Source organism: Stegostoma tigrinum, chromosome 21 (genome assembly GCF_030684315.1).
Source record: "Stegostoma tigrinum isolate sSteTig4 chromosome 21, sSteTig4.hap1, whole genome shotgun sequence".
In the NCBI taxonomy this organism is placed as follows: domain Eukaryota; kingdom Metazoa; phylum Chordata; class Chondrichthyes; order Orectolobiformes; family Stegostomatidae; genus Stegostoma; species Stegostoma tigrinum.
The window spans coordinates 21,621,248-21,644,787 of record NC_081374.1 but is presented as its reverse complement, the minus strand read 5'-3'; the positions used below and the strand labels follow the sequence as shown (position 1 = coordinate 21,644,787).

At 39.4% G+C, this 23,540-nt stretch overlaps 1 protein-coding gene across 2 annotated transcripts in view; it reads left to right on the top strand.

Moving 5' to 3' along the window:
• The window catches only part of LOC125462776 (SRSF protein kinase 1-like), a 68,293-nt gene that overhangs the window by 27,457 nt on the left and 17,296 nt on the right, over window positions 1-23,540 (top strand). For both annotated transcript variants that reach the window (XM_048553127.2, XM_048553128.2), the window contains 5 exons: window positions 8,826-8,944; window positions 14,404-14,512; window positions 15,117-15,204; window positions 18,871-18,958; window positions 21,783-21,889. In XM_048553127.2, the coding sequence (XP_048409084.1) occupies window positions 8,826-8,944; window positions 14,404-14,512; window positions 15,117-15,204; window positions 18,871-18,958; window positions 21,783-21,889 (511 nt within the window). The remainder of the gene's footprint in view (window positions 1-8,825; window positions 8,945-14,403; window positions 14,513-15,116; window positions 15,205-18,870; window positions 18,959-21,782; window positions 21,890-23,540) is intronic.

Below are 23,540 nucleotides of genomic sequence, written 5' to 3'. Positions count from 1 at the left end.
CTCTCAGCAGGTAAGCCAGGCTGTTAAACCTGTGTATACTTGTTGGAAAATGACTGAGCTTGCTTTATTGTGTTTTTTTCTGGAAAGAAAGAATGCAGCCTTGATATGCATGCTTGCTTTTTTTTTCAGTTAATTCTTTTTAAATGTATTCATTTATTCTGGCTCTCGTTGGTATTTTGTTTATGAATTGCATTTATTTGTGCTTGTGTTGCGTGCTTGTCAATTTGTCTCTGTAGGGGTGGGGTACATGGGCATTTGTGTAGATTGTCAATGTAGAAATTCATGCCATGTGTCTTGTTTCCTGTGTCACAAAAGGGAGTACTGATTCTGAGTGGATTATAGTACACAATATTGAGGATTTGTTTAATGAGCTTTGACATTAGTTACAAGCACATTGGACTAAACATAAAATATTTGTGATGCTTAGAGTGTAAATTGTATCTGAAGTGGGGAGTGTATGGTTAACATGATTAATGCAGACATATTTTAAACGTGATTGTTTTGAAGGTTAGGGCGGACCAATGTTGAAATTATTGGACTTAGATCATTTTAGCACTTGATCATGAGACTGGATGGCTAATTAGACAATTGAACTGCAATTTAGGTGATAAAGCTTCAAAACCTTGGTGAATGTTACTTTTTGTATGCAGTTATAAAATTTAGTCTAGAAATATTAACATTGAGGTCAGAGCGGTAGACCGTGTTCACTTGGACTTTAGTGAAACCTTTGGCAAGCTTCTGTATGGTAGACTAATTAGTAAAGTTAGATCACATGGGATTCAGGGTGAGCTTGTCAGTTGGAGACAATTCGCTTTATGGTAGGAGACAGAACGTAAGGGTGGAAGGTTGGTTTCTGGACTGGAGGCCTGTGACCAATTGTGTTCTTTAGTGATTGGTGCTAGGCCTGCTTTGTTTGTGATTTACATAAATGACTTGCATGAGAGCATAGGAGACATAATTAGTAAGTTTACAGATGACACCAGAATTGGTGATATACTGGACAGTGAAGAAGGTTATCTAAGGTTACAAAGAAATCTTATCAGTTGGGTCAATGTGCTGAGGAGTGGCAGATGATGTTTAATTCAGATAAATATGAAGTATTGAATTCTGATAATATAAACAAGGGTAGGACTTCTACAATTAATGGTAGGGACCTGGGTAGTGTTGTAGAGCAGAGAGACCTAGGGGTTCAGGTACATAGTTCTTTAAAATTTGTATCACAGGCAGACAGGGTGGCTAAGAAGGCATCTGTTGTGCTTGCGTTTGTTATGTTTGAGTACATGAGCTGGGATGTCATGTTGAGGTTGTATGGGATTTGCGGAGGCCTCTTCTGAAGTACCGTATGCAGTCCTGGTCACCCTATAATAGAAATTACTAAACAGGAAAGAGCTCAAAAAAGATTTACTAGGATGTTACCAGGAATGGAGGGTTTGAGATATAAGAATAGACCAGAAAGACTGGCACTTTTTTCACTGGACCATAGGAGATTGAGGGATGACCTTATTGAGGTCTATAAAATCATGAGGGCATAGATAAGGTGAATGACAAGAGTGTTTTCTCTAGGATGGGAGAGTTCAAAACTAGGGCTCTTATTTTTAAGGTGAGAGGAGGAAGATTTAAAAAGGACATCAAGGGCAGTGTTTTCCACACAGTGGTTCATCCATGGAATGAACTGTCAGAAAAAGCGGTGGATGCAGGTGTAGTTGGACTTTAGTGAAGCCTTCGGCAAGCTTCTCTATGGTAGACTAATTAGTAAAGTTAGATCACATGGGATTCAGGGTGAGCTTGTCAGTTGGAGACATATTCGCTTTAAAAGACATTTGGATAAGATCCTGAATAGGAAAGGTTTGGACGGACAATGGGCTAAGTGCAGGCAGGTGGGACTAATTTAGTTTGGGAGCATGAGGGTTTGGTTCCACGTGATATGACTCGATGACTTTCTTGAGTTACAATAGTGGATTCTCTAGGTAATGAATTAAGTTACGAGAATTTTCAAAGTTCTTTTGATAGCCTGTATGATTATCAGAAAATAATTTGTAATGGAAGACATAACAAATTCTTTAACGACATTTTTAGTTTAGTGTTTCTGCAGACTATTTTTAAATGAATTTTGCATTTTTATTAGTTACATTGCAGTTCTATTTAATGTTTGCCTTCTTTGCAATTGTTCTTGGTGAAATTAGGTTCAAAGTCTCATGTGATTATGACAGTTATGACCCGATCAAGAACTGTGAAATGATGAGAAAATTATTTACGTCAGAGTCAAATATGACCCCAGAATTTCTTCAGCAATAGATTCTTGAACTCTTAAATCTTGCAGATTGTAAAATTTCTTGGCTCAAGTGGACATTAAGATGATTTTTTTATTGTTGCTGGCACTCAAATGTGTTGTCTGTGCGATTGAAAAGCCATTTGTATGTCACAATTTTGTAAAGTTGCATCAGACGTGGGATTAATTCTGCATTCACTCTTTGGTTCATGTCATAACTTGGCTACACCATCTATTCTGAGAAGACTGGAGCAGCTATAGTCATGAAAGACTCAAATTTTACTTTGGTGTCTTGCCACAGTGGTAATGATAGGATTGTGCAAGGTCAGAGAAGGGATATTTTGCTATTTTCCGCTTATGACACCTGTTGTTCCAATGAATATCAACGTATTGAGTAACAGAAGGTAAGATGGTGTTAGACTGTTATTTCTTCCTGTCAAAGCAAACAATGGTGCAAATAGAGGCTTATGACTATAATCCTACAGACATCATTGTAAAGAGGTCAGAGCACAGAGCTAAATGTTTGGATGTGTTAACTTTAAAAGAACAGATAGGAAGAAAAAGGTAGAGGGATCGCTTTCTTAGTATGAGATGAAATAAATGCCGTAACAATAAATTATGTTGGATTGGAAAGTGTAGAATCTATAAGGGTGAAGGTAAGGAATAACCAAGTGATGAAGACATTAGTAGGAGTAGTTTATAGACTCCTAACAGGAGCTATGTTGTTGAACAGATAGTGAACCTGGAAGTTATGAGTGCATGTTTATTAAAAATAAAAACAGTATATTAATATGGATGACTTTAATCTTATGATTGGCAAAATCAAATTGACAGAGATAACCAAGAGAATGCATTTATAGTGTGTTTGGGATAGTTTTCTGGTTCATTAAGTTGTGGATCCAACAAAGGATCACGCTATCTGATCTGTATAAAGACAGTTTTAATAAAATGATCTCAGTAAAAGATAGTGTAGAAAACAGTAACCACAACATGGTAGAACATAGTATTCAGTTTGACAGTGAGAAATTTAGGTCCAAAAATAACTGCTGCACTTACATAAGGGTCATCACAATGGAATGAGGCCAGAATTAGCTGGAGTGGACTGTGAAAAGAGTTCAGCAAAAAGACAGTTGATGAGCAGTGGCAACCATTTTAATAGACATGCGCAGATAAATAAATAGAAGTGTGGAATAGGGATTTTTGGGAAGTGATAAAGTAACCATGATTAATCAAGAAAATTGAAGATAACTTATATTAATAATTAAAATTAAATCAACTTAAAAGAAAAAAACAATTATGATAAAGGTCAGTGTTGAATTGGAAGATTGAGAAAGTTTTCAAAACCAACGAAAGATGACCAAAAAAGAAATAGTGGGAGATAAAGTTTGAAGCTAAACTAGCAAATAATACCGAAATGAACAGCGGAGTTTTGCTTTACATATGTCAAAAGGGAAAGAGAAGTCAGAGTGTAAACTGGCTGAGAAGCAGTAAAATGTCAGCCTTTGAATGAATACATTGCATCAGTCTTCACAGTACAAAATATATAGCACTCCAAAAATGTAAAAAGATCAATAGGCAAAAGGGGAGAAGAAATTAATACAATAACTCATGAGCAAAAATGTATTAGTGAAGCAAATGGGGCTCAAGGCTGTTATGTTCCTGAGACCTGATTGATAGGTTGCAGTCTTGAGTATTACAGCAAGTAGCTACAGAAAGAGTTGATGTGCTGATAGTACATGCAAAGGAAATCTGATATTTTGGAAACTGAGTATTGGAAGATTTTCAATGTATCACCCTTTATTCAAAAAGGAAGGCCTGCAAAACAAAAAAACTCTAGGCCAGTTATCTCTCTCTGTCCTTGGTAAAGTTTTAGAATTGATTGTAAAGAATGTGATAAGAGAGCATTTAGAAATACATGATTTAGTCAAGCAGTATCAACATGGTCTGATGAATGGGAAAGCATGCCTGAAAAATCTGTTAGAATTCTTTTGAGAAGCTAACAAGCAGGGTGGATATAGGGGAACCAATGGATGTGTTTATATTTGGATTTTCAAAAGGAGCACTCAAGACTACGGAATACCCATGCTGGAGGTGTGAGGGAGAGAGTTTGTCATATTCGCATGGATAGAGGATTGGCTAAATTAAAGGTGAAAGTGTTGGGATAAAGTGATTGCAATTAGTGGAGTTTTATGGGAATCAGGGCTGGAACCACCATTATTTAAACTAATATATTAATGAAATGGATGAGGTTAGCGAGGATGCAATGGCTTGTATTATTACTAGACTATTAATCCAGAGACCCAGGTAATGTTTGGGGATCTGTATTCAGATCCATTATGGCAGATGGTGGAATTTGAATTTAATAATCTGGAATTAAGAATCTAATGATCATGAAACTACTGCCAATGGTCAGAAAAAGCCTAATGTGCCTTTAAGGATGGCAGATTGCTTTCCTTAATCTGGTCTGGCTTGCATGTGACTTCAGACCCACAGCAATGTGGTTGACCCTTAACTGCACTGAGCAATTAGAGATGGGCAAGAAATGCTGGTCCAACCAGTGACATCCAAATGTGCTTTTTTAAAATTCAAAGTAAAATAGATTGGAAGGTAGAGATGACGATGAGTTTACAGAGATATAGCCATGTGCAGGCAAAATCTTGGTTGATGGAATACAATATGAAAAATTGACATTATGCACGTGGATAAGAACAATAGGGAAACCGAATATTATTTAAATAGAGAGAGCCTGCAGAAAACTGTAACACAAGGATTTGGGATGCATAAATCACTAAAGGCTAGCAAACAACTTCGGGTGATAAGCAAGATATTTTCCAAGGGAATGGAGTATAATAAAACTTTACAAGAGACTATTAGGTCACACCTACAATACTGAACTGTTTTGGTTCATTTATCTAAAGTAAGCTTTGCTAGCATTGGATTCAACCCAGAGATGGTTCTCAGGGTTGGCTGTGGTTATGAAGGGATTTTTTTTTTGAGGGGTGGTTAAGTAAATTTGGGTCCACGTTTGGAATTTAGTAAAGCATGCAATCTTTATTGAAACATTCAGGATTCTTGGGGGGCTCGACTGGGTAGATGTGAAGAGGTTTTTTCGCTTTAAAAGGGGAGCCTAGGACTAGAGGGCATAATCTGAGAGTTAGGAGTCACCTGGAGGAACTTCTTTTGAGCGTAGAGATCTGAGACTTCTTTTACCATTTGAAAGTTGCAGAGGTAGGGTCATTAAATATATTCAAGGCTGACAGGGATATTTAATCAGTAAGGGAATCAAGAAGATATGGGGAAAAGCCAGGACAGTAGAATAGAGGATTATTAGGTCAGTCATGGTCTCCACTCCAGTGGCCTGAATGATCTACTGCTGCTATGTCTTAGAGTCTTTGTATCATCTTCCACAGTTTTGAATAGCCCGCTAGTGCTGCAGTGTAATTTGAATCCAGCATTGTGTTCTAGCTTGAATTGCTATCTTCAGGAAATGAGGAGAAAGCATAATCCTAGCAGTCAAGAGGGGATCAGTAGAGTACACACCAATATCACACTGTTAACATTTTTACAAATCTGACAGTTCGTAAGGTTTCTCCCTGCCTGGTTGGTGCCTTTTTTTGAGGAGGCAAGAAATCTTTTGAGGGGATGTTGATCTAAATTGTATCACACAATCACACAACCCAGATTTTTTCCAAATAAGGTCAATTTACACCGATCTCTCAATGTTGACAGATCCTTAAATGACCAGGATCTGGTTTTAATCTTTGCCAAAATCAGATCAGTTTTTCCATGGGCTATGCCATATCTATGTATTCATTTTGAGATGTACTGTTTACACACTAACAGCCATGAACACATTGAACACATTTACCTCTTCTTGTCTTCAGTGAGCTGAATGGCCTGCCCATCCAGTGTTCCTAAATACAGGAAAAATTCTGTTTTTATAATATCCAGGTTTGTTGAGTGCTCCAGAATAAAAACTTGAACACCTGAGGGAAAAGAAAATGAAGAACGCATACTTCAATTAGTTTAGAAAACAGTTGCCAAGCCTGAATATTGTCAGCGTGTTTGTTTTTTTCACATATGTCAAAGACTGTGAACTTTCATGAAGGGGTAGTGTGCTTCAGATGGTAATGTAACTAGTTTGGGCCGTCCTCATGATTTTGGTCTCCTTTCCAGATAAAAGTTGCCTCCTGCATCTCCTTACTTGAAGCAGTTTGATCATATACCATTCCAACTAAACAGAACTTCTCAAGCATCAGGTCTTGATAAGATGCAATACCGTCGAATAGCAGATGGCGTGGTTTTTTTCTCCCCCCCCCCCCCCCCCCCCCTCCATGATTTTACATTGTATTCTTCTGAGATTAAAACTGATGCAAAGCTGTAAGATGGGCCATTGTGGCGCAGTGAGCGCTTCCCTAGCTCTGAGTTGGATGGTCTGGGTACAAGTCCTACCTGTGCCAGTGGTCTGTCGTAACGTGTCTGATCAAGTTGATTGAAAATGTAGCAAAGCTGGTGTCGCATTCACAGCCAAATGTATTACCTTTTTAAAATGAAAACCACAACTTGCAGCATTAAATTCAGATTACTGTTGTATATTTTTTAGTTTTTCATTTAGACATATAATTGCTTGGAAAATTTCTTCATTTAAATTGCTGCTGCAAGCATTACTAGCTCATCTTTTGTGGTCTGAATAAATATTTTTATTCAGTCTTTTGCAAACTACATTGAGTATGAAGAACAATCTGTAGAAGATGATTTGTGAAATTTTCAGCCGCCTTTTTTGAAAAAATTATACTGGATTGCTTCAGGTTTACTCAAGTGTGGGCCATGCCTGCAAGCCATATAGATTTGCAGTCCTTGTGCATTTCTCTAATGGCTGGCTCTGCAGTAGCTGTAACATTCTTGCAAAATGGTGCTTTTAACCGACGGTGAAGTGACATTTCAGTGAAAGATGTCCACAAAGTAATTTCATGCAATTTTTCTTTTTCTCCCTTTCATTCCTCTTGATGCCGCAAAGATTGAACATTTTTTTGAGTTAAATTGTGGACATGGTTCTACTTTGCAAAACTGCTGTAAATACCGCTTGAGATGTTTCACCTGTATTATTGTTTGACTATTTGTTTTTTTCTGTTAGTTTTCTACGTGACCAATTGGCAAATAAACTATGAATAAATTAATGGCCTACTGTGTAGGAGATGTATAGTATCAATTTTGCTATGATGTAAATGTTTTCCGAAATAAGAACTCAGATTGAAGCAGATGTTGGCCAAGAGCTCATTGAGCCTGTTGTGCCATTCATAAAGATCATAAACTGATCTGACCCTAATCTCAACTCCAGTTTCCTGCCTGTTCTTGTAACTTGTGATTCCATCTCTGCCTGAGGCACTTCCAAAATTTAAGCCTCTGCAACCCTCTTCAGGGAAGAGAATTCCGAAGATTCACAACATTGGGAAGAAATTCTTCACAATATCTATTTTAAATATGAGGTGCCATTTGCGTAAGCTTTACCACTAGTTCTCATTTCCCCAAGAAAGTAAACATCTGACACATCTATCCTGTCAAGGCCCCTCAGAAACTTGTTTTAGTAATATTAACACTTGTTCTTCTTAGCTTCAACTGGTTTAAATTCCAGCTTTTCAACCTTCGTCAAGGAAGCAAAGACTTTATAGTGCTCTGGACATGGTTACATAGAACGTAATGGCCCTTGACATTGTGTTAACCTGTGAAACGAATCTGAAGCCCATCTAACCTACACTATGGTTTTACCAACACTCTGCACAGTTATAGTAAGACCTCACTCTCTTTATGCATTTTTCCCTTAAAGTAAGAAGCACCATTTTATTTGCATGTTAGGTTTTGTGTTTCACGCAGGTAAGTGTCCAGAATCCACTGAATCACAGCTCTTTACATCTCATCCCAAGAAGCAATCTATTGAACATTTGTGCACCTCCTCTCAGTTCATATACTTTCCTGTAAGTGGAGCAAACCTGTACAACATTCTCCAGGCTTGATCTCACCAATTCTTGTAACAAACTTTTTTGTTACACCGCAGTCCCCTGCCTAAAGACTATCTGATCATTTGATTTCCTAATTGCTTGCTGTATCTGCATGTAGGCTTTCTGTAAGTGTTTTCAAAGTGTCATATAAATGCCATTATGTTCTGGGTGCTAAATAAAAACCAAAAGAACTGCAGATAATGTAAATAAGGAACATAAACAAAGTTGCTGGAAAAACTCAGCACGTCTGGCAGCACTTGTGAAGGAGAAAACAGAGTTAACGTTTCGGGTCCGATGACCCTTCTCTGTTTCGTCCTTTACAAGTACTGCCAGGTTTGCTGAGCTTTTCCAGCAACTTTGTTTATGTTCTAAATGCTCCCTTTTTAAAATGGTCGTGCTTTCTAAAGAAGAAATTATTTTACGGGAAGCAAATCTGTTATTGGAAATATAATATTTGGACGATGAAAGGCACTTTGGGGTATTAAAACAGTTTTAGCTGTGGAAACGAAATTCTTCCACAAGCATGATTTGAAAATAAAATTCCTGGCTATTACTTTCAGACCTGAGCCTCAACGAAGAACCCATCCTGCCACAACAGAATGTGAAGTGCAGGAGCCAGAGGATGAAATTTTGGGATCTGATGATGAAGAACAAGAAGACCCGAGTGACTACTGTAAAGGTGAGTTTATTTCAATCAGTTTTTTTAAACTTTCTTTATTGATATGTGGTTATCGGTGGCAAAGCTTGCCATTGAGCTGAGTAACTTGCCATGTCACTTCAGAGTTCAGTTAAGAGTGAACCACATTGAGAGTTATTGGGGAAGTATTGATGCTAGGCTAGTAATCCGGAGACGGGGTAATTTCCTGGTGATGCCAGTTCGAATCTCAACACAGAATGGTGGAATTTGAATTCTTCAAAAATCTGGAGTTAAAATTCGAATGATGCACGGTAATTTTTTGTTGACTGTTAAAGCTCATCTGGTTCACCGCTGTGCTTAGCTATCTGACCTACATATGACGCCACATCCACAGCCATGTGGTTCACTCTTCTCTAGGCAGTTAGAAATGGGCAATAATTGCTGGCCTAGCCAGCGATCTCCACATTGCGTGTGTGAATTTAAATAAAATGTCTACAAGGCACTATTCAAAGGGTTTTGACAGTCAACTGGTATAAAAGTTTTGGTCAGACTATAAGGTCCATTGGTACCCACTGCTGGAGTTCACCTATGTGACAGTGAAAGCAGCCCTTAAGTTCACCCTGACAAAGTCTTCAATTTCTCTGTGCGCTTTATCTGTCACATCCCTTTCCATCTTGAATACATGAAGATCATTGGCTTCTATTGTGTTTGTATGAAAAAGTTCTTCTTGGTGTCAAATCCTGTATAGCAAACTTTGTTTTAACTGGCCCCTTATGAAATGGAATTCTTGATAAATCGGATAAAATTATAAACCTTAAATACTTCATTGTTCTAATTGTTTCAATGATTGTGGTACTTTTACTTCAATGGAAATCTACTCGTTCAATCGTGTGAATTATCAACAGTTGATTCAATTTCTCCTCAAGTACTGTGCAGTACCACAATGTCTGAGTAGTCAGTTGAGAATGCAAGTGAGACGGCTCTCTGCCAGCAAGTCTTAATTAAGGTGAAGTTGCATAGTTACTTGTGATTGATGTAAGTACAACGGTGAGGTATGTACATATACATTATATTTCTATTACTTTGTGTATTTTTACAATGATTATGTGAACCTCCTGATTATGTGAGTCTTACTGTACTTCCTTTTGTTTAGAGGAGTCCTTCATCTCAGAATAGTATACTTAACTAAGCATTCCTATTACACTTTCTTTTTGTGACTCTCTAAGATGCCCCATTAATATTTCCATTCTAAATGAATGGCTGTGTTTTTTTCTAGCTATTATTTATTGTCTGTGATTTAGAAATCTGAGTTAAGTAACAAGAACGGTAAGAAAAGTGTGCCAGAGAATTGGAAGGTTTCCATAATCTTGTTCAAAAGACTGGAGCTTACGGAGTAATTGCACATCACTCCGCCGAGCATTGCTGCAAGTGACGAGAGATGTCGTGATAGGGAATGTTTTGGAGTAATTAAAAGTAACCACAGAATCCCTACAGTGTGGAAGCAGGCCATTCAGTCTGAGCACCCACCCAGACCCGCCACCCTACTCAAGCATTATAAACCTGAATTTCCCATGGCTAACCCATGTATCTGGCACATCCCTGACATTATGGGCAATTTAGCATTGCCAGTCCACCTAACCTGCCCATCTGATGGACTGTGGAAGGAAACCAGAGCACCTGGAGGAAGCCCGTGCAGAAAAAGGGAGAAGTGCAAACTCTGCACATAGTCACCCAAGGCTGGAACGGAACCCGGGTCCTTGGCACTGTGAGGCAGCAGTGCTAACCACTGTGCCACACTGGCAGTCCATTGATGAGCCCAGATGCCTTCAGTGCGTATGGTGTGGACACTAGTATTTGTAGCACAATGTCTAAGTTTGTAGAAGACCTCTTAAGGATGATGGATAGTTATTAGATTGTTTTGGATGTGAAAAGTATGAAAATATTTAATTTTCAGAAACTAAGGTGATGATCTATGAAAACAAAATAAACAATGTAAGTGGAGAGGAAGAACTGGAAATGTAAAGGTTAAGAAGCACAAATCTTTAAAATTAGATTCCTTCAAAACATAAATCACCTATGGTACAAGAGGTGGCCAGTATGTGTGTCTCGGCAAGAAGTGCTATCCAGTCTTAATTCCATCTTCCAAGTTCTTGGTCTGTAGCCCTGAAAGTTACAGCATGTCAGTATGTATTGTATGCATTGTAATTATGTTGAGGGTTTCTGCATTTGCCAACTTTTCAGGTGCACTCATTAATACTCAAATCCATCTGTCAATTATTTGAAATTTATGCTCGTGTTTTTTGTCTGTTGTACAGGAAATGGGTCCTTTGCATCCACTTCATGTAGCTATTTGTACTTGCAAGGTGTCCTGAAGCTTGCATTGATAGGGAAACTTCACCACCACAGTAAATTAACCATCTATGACCAATTCAGGTGCTGGAAGTCTGTCTTAAATGGCTCAATGTTGCAGTATGACTGAATAGCAGAACTGCTTTGTGCTTTTCAAATAGATGGCTGTTGCAGTTAAGCTGTCTGGAGAAATTAATTTTATATACCATTCTGCTGAGCTGTTTGATGATGGGAAATATTAACCAATATCATGCAACCAATCTGTTAGCTGGTTGCTAGTGCCACCAAGGAGGGTTTAACGTAGTATGTCGGGGACTGGGAACAGAAGCAGCAGGTCAGTATGTTAGGAGAAGGTGGAGGTTAATAGGTTGTACAAAAAGGGCCAATTGAATGATTTGAAGGCAGGGGCAATAATAAGTGTCTTGACCAAGACAGGAGGGTGAAAAAGATGCTGAAGGATAGGACAGAATGCACAGCCAAAATTAGAGTTCTTAAGGCACATGCACATAGCATAAGGAGCAAATTGAGCTGTAGGTGCAAACTCAAATTAGAAACTATGAAGACATGGCTGCAGGATGGCCAGGACTAGGAACTAGACCTTTATACAATTAAACATAAGGTTTTCAGGAGGGATATGAAAATAACAGAAATGGTAGAGTAGCATTACTGATTAGAAATCAAATCATCTCTTTGAGGAGGAATGCAATGAGAGGAAAGCACTGGGAGAACTTGAGTAGAACTGAGAAGCCACATCCTTCTAAAACTTTTCTGTTGCTTCAAGTTTAACAATCTGCCTATAGAAGGACGACCAGAATTATACGCAGTATTCTAAAAGAGGCCTCACCAATGTCCTGTACAGCTGCAACATGACATCCCAATTCCTCTACTCAATGTTCCGAGCAATGAAGGCAAGCATGCCAAATGCCGCCATCACTATCCTGCGTTTTGAGGAATTATGCTCCTGTGCCTCTTTATTCAGCATCACTCCCCTGGACCCTACCATTAAATGTCCTGAGAGATAACAAGAACTGCAGGTGCTGGAGTCAGAGATAACAGTGCAGAGCTGGAGGAGCAGAACAGGCCAAGCAGCATCAGGAGCAGGAAAGTCTCGGGTCGGAACCTTTTTCAGAAAACTGAACCGTCAACATTCCTGGTCCTCTGCTGCCTGGCCTGCTGTGTTCCTCCAGCTCCATATTGTGTTATCTCATTAAATACCCTGCCCGCCTTGTCAAAATGCAACACCTCCATTTATCTAAATTTAAACTCGATCTGTCCCTCCTTGGCCTATTGGCCCATCTGATCAAGGTCCTATTGTCATCTGCAATAATCATCATCACTGTTCACAACACCACTCATTTTGGTGTCATCTGCAAACTTAAGTATATATTTTTGATTTTCACATCAAAATCATTTATATAAATGATAAGTATTGGACCCAGCACGATCCACATGGCACTTCGCTGTTCACAGGCCTCCTGTCAGAAAAGCAGACCTCTGCCTCTTATTTTCAAGCCAATTTAAATTCAGCTTTCCAGCTCCCCTCGATCCCATCTAATCTAACGTGATTAACCATCCTACCATGCAGAACCTTGTTGAACACTTTGTGGAAGTCCATGTAGACAACATCTACTGCTCTGCCTTCATCAATTTTTTTTTGTCACCTCTTCAAAAAACTCTCAAGTTAGTGAGACACACCTTCATCATTGGGAAAAGGATACTGAGAGAAGTATTTCGCCTAAAAGCTGGCATATCCTTGGGTTCCGGAGTAGGTGGCTGGTGAGATAATGAATGCATTGATTTTAGTTTCCCTAAATTCTGTAGATCCTCGGAAGATCACACGTGATTGAGATATAAGGAATGTGATGAGTCCTCTGTTCTAGAAAGGTGGGTGACAAAAGCAGGAAAAAAAAGGCCAAATAACATCTGCCATAGGGCGAATGTGATGAATAGGTTCTTGACCAACGAAAGTTGAATGTTTTGCGGAATAAGTAGCAGTGTGGAGTTGGCACTATGATCAAGTCAGCCATGGTGCTAATGAATAACAAAGCAGGCTCTCAAAGGACCAAATGGCCTACTTGTGCTTTCAATTCCTGTGCAAGTTACTATGATTTTGTTTTAAATGTATGGGTAATCATGGGCGGTGCATGCTAAGTCATGACCCAAGAGCTAGCTGTGATCTGGTTTGGGGCAGGTTTGTAACTGTCACTCCTGATTATGTAATGGGTTAACACAGTAATTAAATCCCCTAATGTTTGTGATAAGTCAATTTTCAGCTGTTAATCAAGCTATACAAACTTAACACTCTTAAATACATAGGCATATTTTTTCAAACTACGCAATAAAATATTTGTTTCATTTTGCAATCAATGATCTGCAAATGAATGAGCAGAAACTTCTGGGCGTGAAAACTCTCAACCTCCACTATTCATATTAGGTTTACTGCTGCTCAGAATAATAAGTAACAGTCCCCAATAATAAATACATGATTACAGTTTGTCCTCAGGCCAATATTTACTTAATGGCCCCAGTTCGTGGGTGTTACGAAATTTGGGTGAAAGCAGACACGAAAGCAGCACATTTTTCTGCGATAATGGGAACTGCAGATGCTGGAGATTCCAAGATAATAAAATGTGAGGCTGGATGAACACAGCAGGCCAAGCAGCATCTCCGGAGCAGAAGGGTCTAGGCCCGAAACGTCAGCTTTTGTGCTCCTGAGATGCTGCTTGGCCTGCTGTGTTCATCCAGCCTCACATCTTTCTGCCTTATAGGTGATTGCCTGGTGTTATTCCAGAAACACTGGGCAATTCCTAGCATTTCGACCGACTGTTATTAGATAAGGGTATTAAGGAATACAAAATAAAATTAATAATTGTAGTTCAGCCACAGATTTTTGAATCTGAAGGCCTGAATGGTCTAAGCAATGAAATGAGACTTCACATCTCAGGTGTGTAATGGTTCGTTTTACTTGGTAAATGGTGCATGCGTGCCCTCTGAGTTAGTCAAGTCTGCCTTTGGTCTACTCTTAAATTTGGTTAGTTTTGGAGGAACTCCTATATTCCTTCATTTCTAAACCACTAACAATATGGAAACCTGAAGTACTAATTTTCTTTTGGTCTCAGTTAACAAGTACTATCCCTTTTTGGATGTTTCAGGTGGATATCATCATGTAAAAATTGGCGATCTTTTTAATGGACGATACCATGTGATTCGAAAGCTGGGATGGGGCCATTTTTCCACAGTTTGGCTATGTTGGGATATTCAGTAAGTCACTTTCTTAATGCCATCATTTAAATCTCTGGTGAATTTTCACTGTTCACGGTAGGTTTATTACAAATGCAGTGCCATAGAAGAGCCTTTAAGCGGTGTAGCCTGGAACCAGCTGACACATTATTTGTAGGTAATCTGCAAATTCTTGTCTGAAGACCTGGTACCTTGTTGTCTGGCTGTTGTTGTTTCTCTCTGGCTGTGTTCCACTGAACCATTGAATCTGTAGTTACATACACACATCTTGTGTAAGTTAAAGACGACATTCTAGCCTATTTTTCTTCCACCCGTACTACCACTAAAGTAACTGGTGCTCAATCAGTTGGAACAAATCCAAGTTGTTAAGTTTACATTTGATGGAGTCAGTTGAAATTGAGTCAAAAGGATATTTCTGGTATTCTGAATGAATTTGTACTTGAAACTGAAGAATGTATCTTACAGGTTTTGTTTTAATTAAAAGAAAACTTTGCTTCAAGTCATTCTTGATAACCAAACTACTAATTTTGTTAGTATGCAGGTGATTCGACATCGAAAGATGGAAGGTTGTCTACATTTGTGTGCTTTTATGAAAATGGGCATTAAACTATTCTTCTTGATTTAGGGGCAAAAGGTTTGTTGCCATGAAGGTTGTCAAAAGTGCAGAACATTATACAGAAACTGCTCTGGATGAAATCAAACTACTGAAAGCAGTAAGTCTGTTTTCATTTTGTACACAAACATACTGGCAGCAGCATAATAAAGGTTTCTAAATCCTACCATCTTTTTGATTGAATATTCAAGTTGGTTGCATTGTTGTGATGACTGCATTTCTAGTTATATGATGAACATTGTATGCCACTTTATAATATGACTGAAAATGTCACTTCAAATGAGCCATGTAGACAGGGTGGTGAAGATGATGTTTGGTACACTCGTTTTTATTGGTCAGTGCATTACATATAGGAGTTGAGAGGTCATATTGTGGTTATACAAAACAATGGTTAGACCGCTTTGAGAATACTGCGTTCAGTTCTGGCCTCCCTGCTATAGGAAAGATTTTGTGAAACTTGAAAGGATTCAGTGAAGATTCACAAGGATGCTCCTGGGACTGGAGGGTTTGAGCTATCGGGAGAGGCTGAATAGACGGGAGGAGTCACCTTGTAGAAGTTTATAAAATCATGAGGGGCACGGATAGGGTGAACAGTCAAGCTGTCTCCCACAGTAGGTGAGTCCAAAAGTATAAGGGCATAGGTTTAAAGTGAGTGGGGAAAGATTTAAAAGGGACCTAAGTGGCAGAGTTTTCACACACAGGATGGTGCGTGTATGGAATGAAATGGTAATGGAGGCGGTACAGTTACAAAATCTAAAAAAATCTAGATGGGAATATAAGTGGGAAGGGTTTAGAGAGATGTGGGCCAGATGCTGGCAAATTGGACTAGATTAATTAGCAATATCTGGTTGGCATGGATGAGTTGGATTAAAGGGTATGCTTCCATGCTGCATATCTGTCTGTGAGTTATCTGAGGTGATCTGTTCAGGTACAAGTAGAGACAACCATCAGCAGAACTTGTACCGTTTGAAGTTCTGACATTTGTGCATGAGATCCAAAGAACATCTGAGGTTGCAAAAGAAACTCCATATTTTGTAGTGTTTTCTAAATACATATAACCATTGCCTCAAGAGCTGAAGTGTGAACTGATACTGATCTCGGAGTTTGAGTGTAGACAACTACAGCAGGATTTTTCTTTGCAACTTTATCAGTTATTTATAATATGGTCTGATATTGTAACTAAATGTATCCCAATGTGTTCACAACTGATGTGAACTCATTAGTCCATTACAAATATTTGCAAAAAGCTTTACCTCACCCTTGGCTCTTGTTTGTGAAAGGTAAAAAGTGTTGTTTCTGAAATTGTAATTTTTCACGGTTGTTGTACGGGCTTGTCAGACACTTGAATTCCACATTTAGAGCATTTTGAGCACTGAAATTTAAATTCAAACTCCGAGATTAGTATCAGTTCACACTCCAGTTCTTGAGGCAATGGTTATATGTATTTAGAAAACACTACAAAATATAGAGTTTCTTTTGCAACCTCAGATGTTCTTTGGATTTCATGCACAAATGTCAGAACTTCAAACGGTACAAGTTCTGCTGATGGTTGTCTCTACTTGTACCTGAACAGATCACCTCAGATAACTCTCAGACAGATATACAGCATGGAGCTTAGAGTATAGAACGCCCTTGCTAGAAGGGTGAAGGGTTTTTAATTGGCTTTTAAAATAAGAAAGGTAGAGTAGGTTTCAAAGAAAGTATTTTCTTTCCTGAATGAATCAAAAACAAGACTGCCTGATCTTAAACTTGGAACTAGGTAATTTAGGACCAAATCACTGAACGCATCATCTCCCCTGAAACTTGTGTAGTATCATAGGATCCCTACAGCGTGGAAACAGACTGTTCGGCCCAATGAGTCCACCAACCCTCGGAGCATCCCACCCAAACCCACCCCTTATTTCATCCCTGTAACCCTGCATTTCCCATGGCTAACCCAGCTAGCCTGCAATCCCTGGACGCTATAGGCAATTTAGCATGGCCAATCTACCTAGTGTACATGTCTTTGGTCCGTGGGATGTAACCTGACCACCCAAAAGAAACCCATTCAGATGTAGGGAAAATGTATAAACTCCACAAAGATAATCGCCTGAGTTCCTGGTGCTGTGAGGCAGCAGTGCTAACCATTGTGCCACTGTGCCATAGTATAGAAACAGATGGGTTCTTTTAAGGCTGTATGCTTATGTTCCTTAGTTAGGTAAGACTACCAAGAATTGGATTGAAGGACCTTGAAGTATAAATTAGCTTTTAATCTAGTTAAAGTGTAGCATTACCTACTGCTGTGAACCCTGCAAAGTAATTTAGATAATGTCTAGATTTTGACATTTTATTTTTATTTACCGGTAGTTAATATTTTAAATTCAAATATCTAAACTAAAATTTCACAAATGATTCTTCAGAAGAAGGTTAAGAAACATATTCCTTCTCATCATTTTTGCCGACAAATGTGCACTGTGTCTCAACAGGATTTTTCTGATGGGAGAAATCATTCCTCTTGAACTGGCTATTAAGATATAATAGCCAACACAGCAATGAAACTAATATATAAGCGCATAGATCTGATCCAAGACATTCCTTAGGTCCCTGTATTGGCAATCACTTCTGAAAAATGACTTGAATCTTTCAGTATCTTCTTAGATCTTATATCAGAGATGCAACAGGTCCCAAAGGGCTTTAATAGTATTTAAATTTTATGTTTGAGCTTGTTGCACATATTTTGTTATCTGACCTCACTGGCAGTCTGCATGCACTGATGACCGCATGCTCCAATGAGCTGAATTGACATTGTATACAGAATAATCTCAAATAATGGGCAGTTGGGTGAGCAGTGAGCATTTCTTTTCCAGTTATAGTTTAAGCTTCCACCCGTGTTTAATGCAGACAAGTGTGAGGTGATGCACTTTGGTAGGAGTAACCAGAAGGCAAAGTACAGGGCTAATGGTAAGATTCTTAGTAGTGTAGATGAGCAGAGAGATCTCGGTGTCCATGTACACAGATCCTTGAAAGTTGCTACCGAGGTTGACGACAGGGCTATTAAGAAGGCGTACAGTGTTTTAGCTTTTATTAATAGAGGGATCGAGTTCCGGAACCAAGAGGTTATGGTGAAGCTGTACAAAACTCTGGTGCAGCCGCACTTGGAGTATTGTGTACAGTTCTGGTCACCGCATTATAAGAAGGATGTGGAAGCTTTGGAAAGGGTGTGGAGGAGATTTACGAGGATGTTGCCTGGTATTGGAGGGAAGGTCTTACGAGGAAAGGCTGAGGGACTTGAGGCTGTTTTCATTAGAGAGAAGGTGGTTGAGAGGTGACTTAATTGAAATATATAAAATAATCAGAGGGTTAGCCAGGGTGGATAGGGAGAGCCTTTTTCCTAGGATGGTGATGGCGAGCACGAGGGGACATAGCTTTAAATTGAGGGGTGAAAGATGTAGGACAGATGTCAGAGGTAGATTCTTTACTCAGAGTAGTATGGGAATGGAACGCTTTGCCTGCAACGGTAGTAGATTCGCCAACTTTAGGTACATTTAAGTCGTCATTGGATAAGCATATGGACGTACATGGAATAGCGTAGGTTAGATGGGCTTGAGATCGGCATGACAGGTCGGCACAACATCGAGGGCCAAAGGGCCTGTTCTGTGCTGTAATGTTCTATGTTCTTTATTTGCTAGAAAATTTAGTTGTATTTGATCATTGCGTTCAACCTATGTCTGTGGAAGTGAAATGATAATTAGGTGAAAAAATAAGATATCTTTGTCACCTTTCGCAGGTTCGCAATAGTGACCCCAATGACCCAAATAAAGAGAAGGTGGTTCAGTTATTGGATGACTTCAAAACTTCAGGAGTGAATGGATCTCGTATCCTTTGTTTTTTATTCATCTTTGGCATTTTGAGTGGAATGATGGGTGCGTTATTGATTAAATCTGTGTGGTGTACCCACCATATGTCGTCTTCATTTACTGCATGGTGCAAAACTATTTTATGCCATGAAGTCTACGCTATTTCCCGTGGAACAATCCAGCCAATTCCACACTCTCACTCAGTTCCTATAGTTTATTTCACTCCAGTACCTATCCAATTTCCTGTTGAAATCAGATTGCACCTGTATGCACCATCCTCTTTGGCATTGCATTAGACAGGTTATTACATCTCGCTACATTTAAAAGGATAAAAAGTTAATTTGCTAATTTTACCAAACCAAAAAAAATGTCCTGAACAAACTCAGCAGGTCTGGCAGCATCTGTGGAGAGAAACAAAGTTAACATTTCGAGTCCAGCATGATCACTTTTTGAAACAGTTATCTGCAAACTGCCGGATGTACAAACAAAATTAGGCCATTCAGCCCATTGAGTCTGCTCGACCATTTGATCATGGCTGATATGTTTCTCAACCATATTCTCCTGCTTTCTCCCAATAACTTTTGATCCCTGTACTAATCAAGAATCTATCTATCTCTCAAGTACACTGTGACCGAGACAATCTGTGGCTTTGAGATCCACAAATTCACTACTCTCTCTGGCTGAAGAAATTCCTCTTCATCTCAGTTCTAAGAGGGCCATGCCTTCGCTGTGAGTCCACGCCCTCATGTCCTAGTCTCCTCTTCTAGTAGAAATATCATCCCCACATTCACTCTATTCAGACCCCTCTGTATTCTGTACATTTCAATGGGATATCTCCCCCCCCCCCCCCCCCCCCAAATACAGATTGAGTCCTTGGCCATACCTTGTGTGACAGGCCCTCATCCCTGGGATCATTCTAATGAACCACCCCTGTATTCCCTGGCCTGCCTTAGATATTGGGCCCAGAACTGATCACAGTATTGCAAATGCAGTCTAACGAGAGCCTTGTTTGGCCTCAGAAGTACATCCTTGCTCTTGTATTCTAACCTTTTACCCATCCCCACACACTCTCTGGTCCAGTTTTGTATGAGTTGCCACAAATGAAGCTAACCCATTTTCAACTATCCTTTCTGCTCCCTCTTTTTTTTTCCCCCCCTCACCAAGGGTCACCAGACTCAAATGTAATCCCTTGTCTGCTCCACACTCCTCTCCAACCCCACCACACCTGGCACTTTCCCCTGTAACTGCAGGAAGTGCAGTACTTTCCCCCAAACCACCTCCCTCACTCACGTCCCAGGCCCCAAGATGACTTTCCACATCAAGCAGATGTTCAGCGGCACATCTGCCGACGTGGTATACTGCATCCGCCTTACCCGGTGTGACTCCCTCAACATTGGGGAAACCAAGCGGAGGCTTGGGGACCGCTTTGCAGAACACCTACGCAACGTTCTCAACAAGCAACAGCACCTCCCAGTCGCCAACCATTTCAACTCCCCCTCACATTCCATAGATGACATGTCCGTCATGGGCCTCCTGCAGTGCCACAATAATGCCACCTGAAGGTTGCAGGAACAGCAGCGCGTATTCTGCTTGGGAACCCTGCAGTCCAATGGTATCAATGTGGATTTCACTAGCTTCAAAATCTCCCCTCCGCCCCACTGCATCTCAAAACCAGCCCTGGACCTTCCCCACCTACCTAATCTGTTCCTCCTCTCACCTATACCCTCCTCCCACCTCAAGCCGCACGTCCATTTCCCATTTCCTACCTCCTAACCTCATCCCGCCCCCTTGACCTGTTAGTCCTTCCTGGACTGACATATCCCCTCCACGTCTCCCTACCTATATTCACCTCTACAGGCTCCATCCCCGCCCCTTTAACTTGTCTGTCTCCTCTCCACCTATCCTCTCCCCTATCCACCTTCGATCCGCCTCATTCTCTCTCCCTATTTATTTCAGAATCCTCTTATCTGATGAAGGGTCTAGGCCTGAAACGTCAGCTTTTGTGCTCCTAAGATGCTGTTTGACCTGCTGAGTTCATCCAGCTCCACACCTTGTTATCTCAAAATGTTAATTGTGTTTTTCTTCTATATGCTGCCAGACCTGCTGAGTTTTTCCAGCACTTTGTTTTCGTTTCAATGTTTGCTTTTGGAGCATCATTCAAATGGTTGTACATGACCAGTGGATATTTTTGAGTGCTGTTTTGCACATACTTCGCATGAACTTAGCCTGACTCATTTGAACTAGGGTTGAATATCATCAGTGCAGTGTGATGTGTAATTAACTTTTATAAAATAAATAAAATGGCTGTATCCCAGAACTAGTTGGAGTTAGCCCCAGCTTTCCTGACTGACCAAAGTCTTGTTTGTTCGAAAAGAGCAGAATAGTCAGAATTTATTTTTATAAACTGCGTACTCATATAAAAAGTGATGCTCTACATTTTTATCAGAAGCTCAATGTTAAGCACTCCTACATCACTTAATAACACAGCCAGACTGCTGCACTTCTCCAACATAATGTCTCAACAAAATCGCCTTTTAGCCTATAATCTGTAGGCACATGCATTAGGATCTGGATGTATGTTGCACGAAGCCATCTGGTATTAATCAGTAGTCTAAAGTAAATGGTATTCTGTCCAAGGGAAAGTTTCCCCCCATTATTTTGGGTTAGCATGAAGGAGTGCTGAAAATGTTTGGTGGGTGGTGGTGAAAATACTTCCTTGTATAAACAACATTTTTAAGGTTATTCTTGGACTACCTAAATATTTGAATAAGCGTAAGCTGTATGCATGTCTTTTGAAACTGAAGATCCAAGACTAGACGATATATCCTTGACCTAGTTCAAGATGTCTGTATGGTGTTTGAAGTATTAGGGCATCATCTGTTAAAGTGGATCATCAAATCAAACTACCAAGGACTTCCTATCAATTCAGTCAAAAGTATCATTCGACAAGTAAGTATGAGCTTTTTAATCCTTAGTGAATTAAAATGATGGAGGAATCTCATTGGAAGCTAATGGAATTAATAAACAAAATGTAACAGTAGTTGATTAAACATTCTGCTATAAATAATATGCCCTTCTGTGGAATTTTAGTCAGTGTTTTCCTTCTCAGTATTAAGCAATTCGTATGACGTTTGGTGAAAGCCCTTTGAGTGGCTATGGGAAATGTTCAGTCATTGTAATAATTTTAGTGTTCTAAACTTTATAGAATGTAAAGTCCATAATCAACAGTGTAATATATAATGTTGATTTGCTTTGAAGTTTTTGCCTATTGTTATTTCTAGTCTCAAGTTTTCCAGATTCTTTTAAGGAATAATTTTAAATTTGTACGTTAATTATTGCTCAGATGAGGGAAATGTGAAGGTATGAATAGTTTGTAGTGCTGGTGAGGTTATTCGAGGTAAATCCTTATTGTATGATTGACCTTAAAATTGCAAGTTAGATAAAATGTCAGGACTTCTAAAACAAAAATGAAGTCTCTCCTTATTTTTGGCATTTTGCAGCTAGTTACATTAAGTCTTTGAAATTTGAGGCTGTTTCACACATGTAGATGTCTGTTAGCTCTGGTTTAGGTGATAGCGGAAAGTTACGGGATCGAACCCTAGGTTTTGACCTGAGTGCAGAAATCAAGGCTGGTTCTCCAGGGTAGTACGGAACAAGTGCTATTCTTTTGCGTGTGACACCATTCAGATGTGTTGTTAAATAGAGCCCCTATCCAACAGTTTGGATAAAGATCAAAGATCTCATGGCACTAATTTTTAACAAGAACACTGGAATTTATCAGTCATAGTAGGGACTGTAAGTGCAGAGAGTTTGTGCTGGGACTGTATAGAACTTTGCACAGCTAGAGTACTGTATGCAGTTGTAGTCCCTACATTATAGGGAGGATGTGATTGCAAAGAGGGCTGCAAAGGAAATTCACCAGGATGTTGCCTAGAATGGAGCATTTCAACTGTGAAGATAGGCTGAATAAGCTTGGGTGGCTTTCCTGGGAGCAGAGAAGAATGAGGAGTCTGATAAAGGTGTAGAAGACAGAGTGAATAGAAACAGCTGTTCCTCTTATTCAAGGTTATGGACTTAGTGCTGGAAAATGGGACTAGTGTAGGTCATATATATTTTTGGTGGATACATACTCAATTGTCTTGAAGATCTAATCTGTATCTGATTCTCTGAATTATCTTTTGAGATCGTTACTGAAATTTATCCCTTGGTCCCAGACACTGCTTTATCTGGTAATTCCCATATTTCTATCTGTGCCCATTTTTTAATGTGTAAATGGGCAGCCATGTTTTCTGCATTATAACAGTGACCATATTTCAAGAACTACTTATTTGTGTTCGAGTGCTTTGAGACTTCTGGTGGTGTTTCTTTTCAGCATTTGATTAAACTCAGTAAACAGTTTGATTGTAGTTAATTTTTTGGTGTAAAACTTCATTCTGTTTGTAAATGTTCATTTCATGTAGGTGATGTCATAAATTGAGGAAGCCTACAGCAAGGTTGTATATTTGAAAATTCTCAAAGGTGTCAACAAATTCACCAAGGATAAAGAGCTTCTAGTTTCAGGTTTTATTTGACATTCAAATGGTGATTACAAGGGCATAAC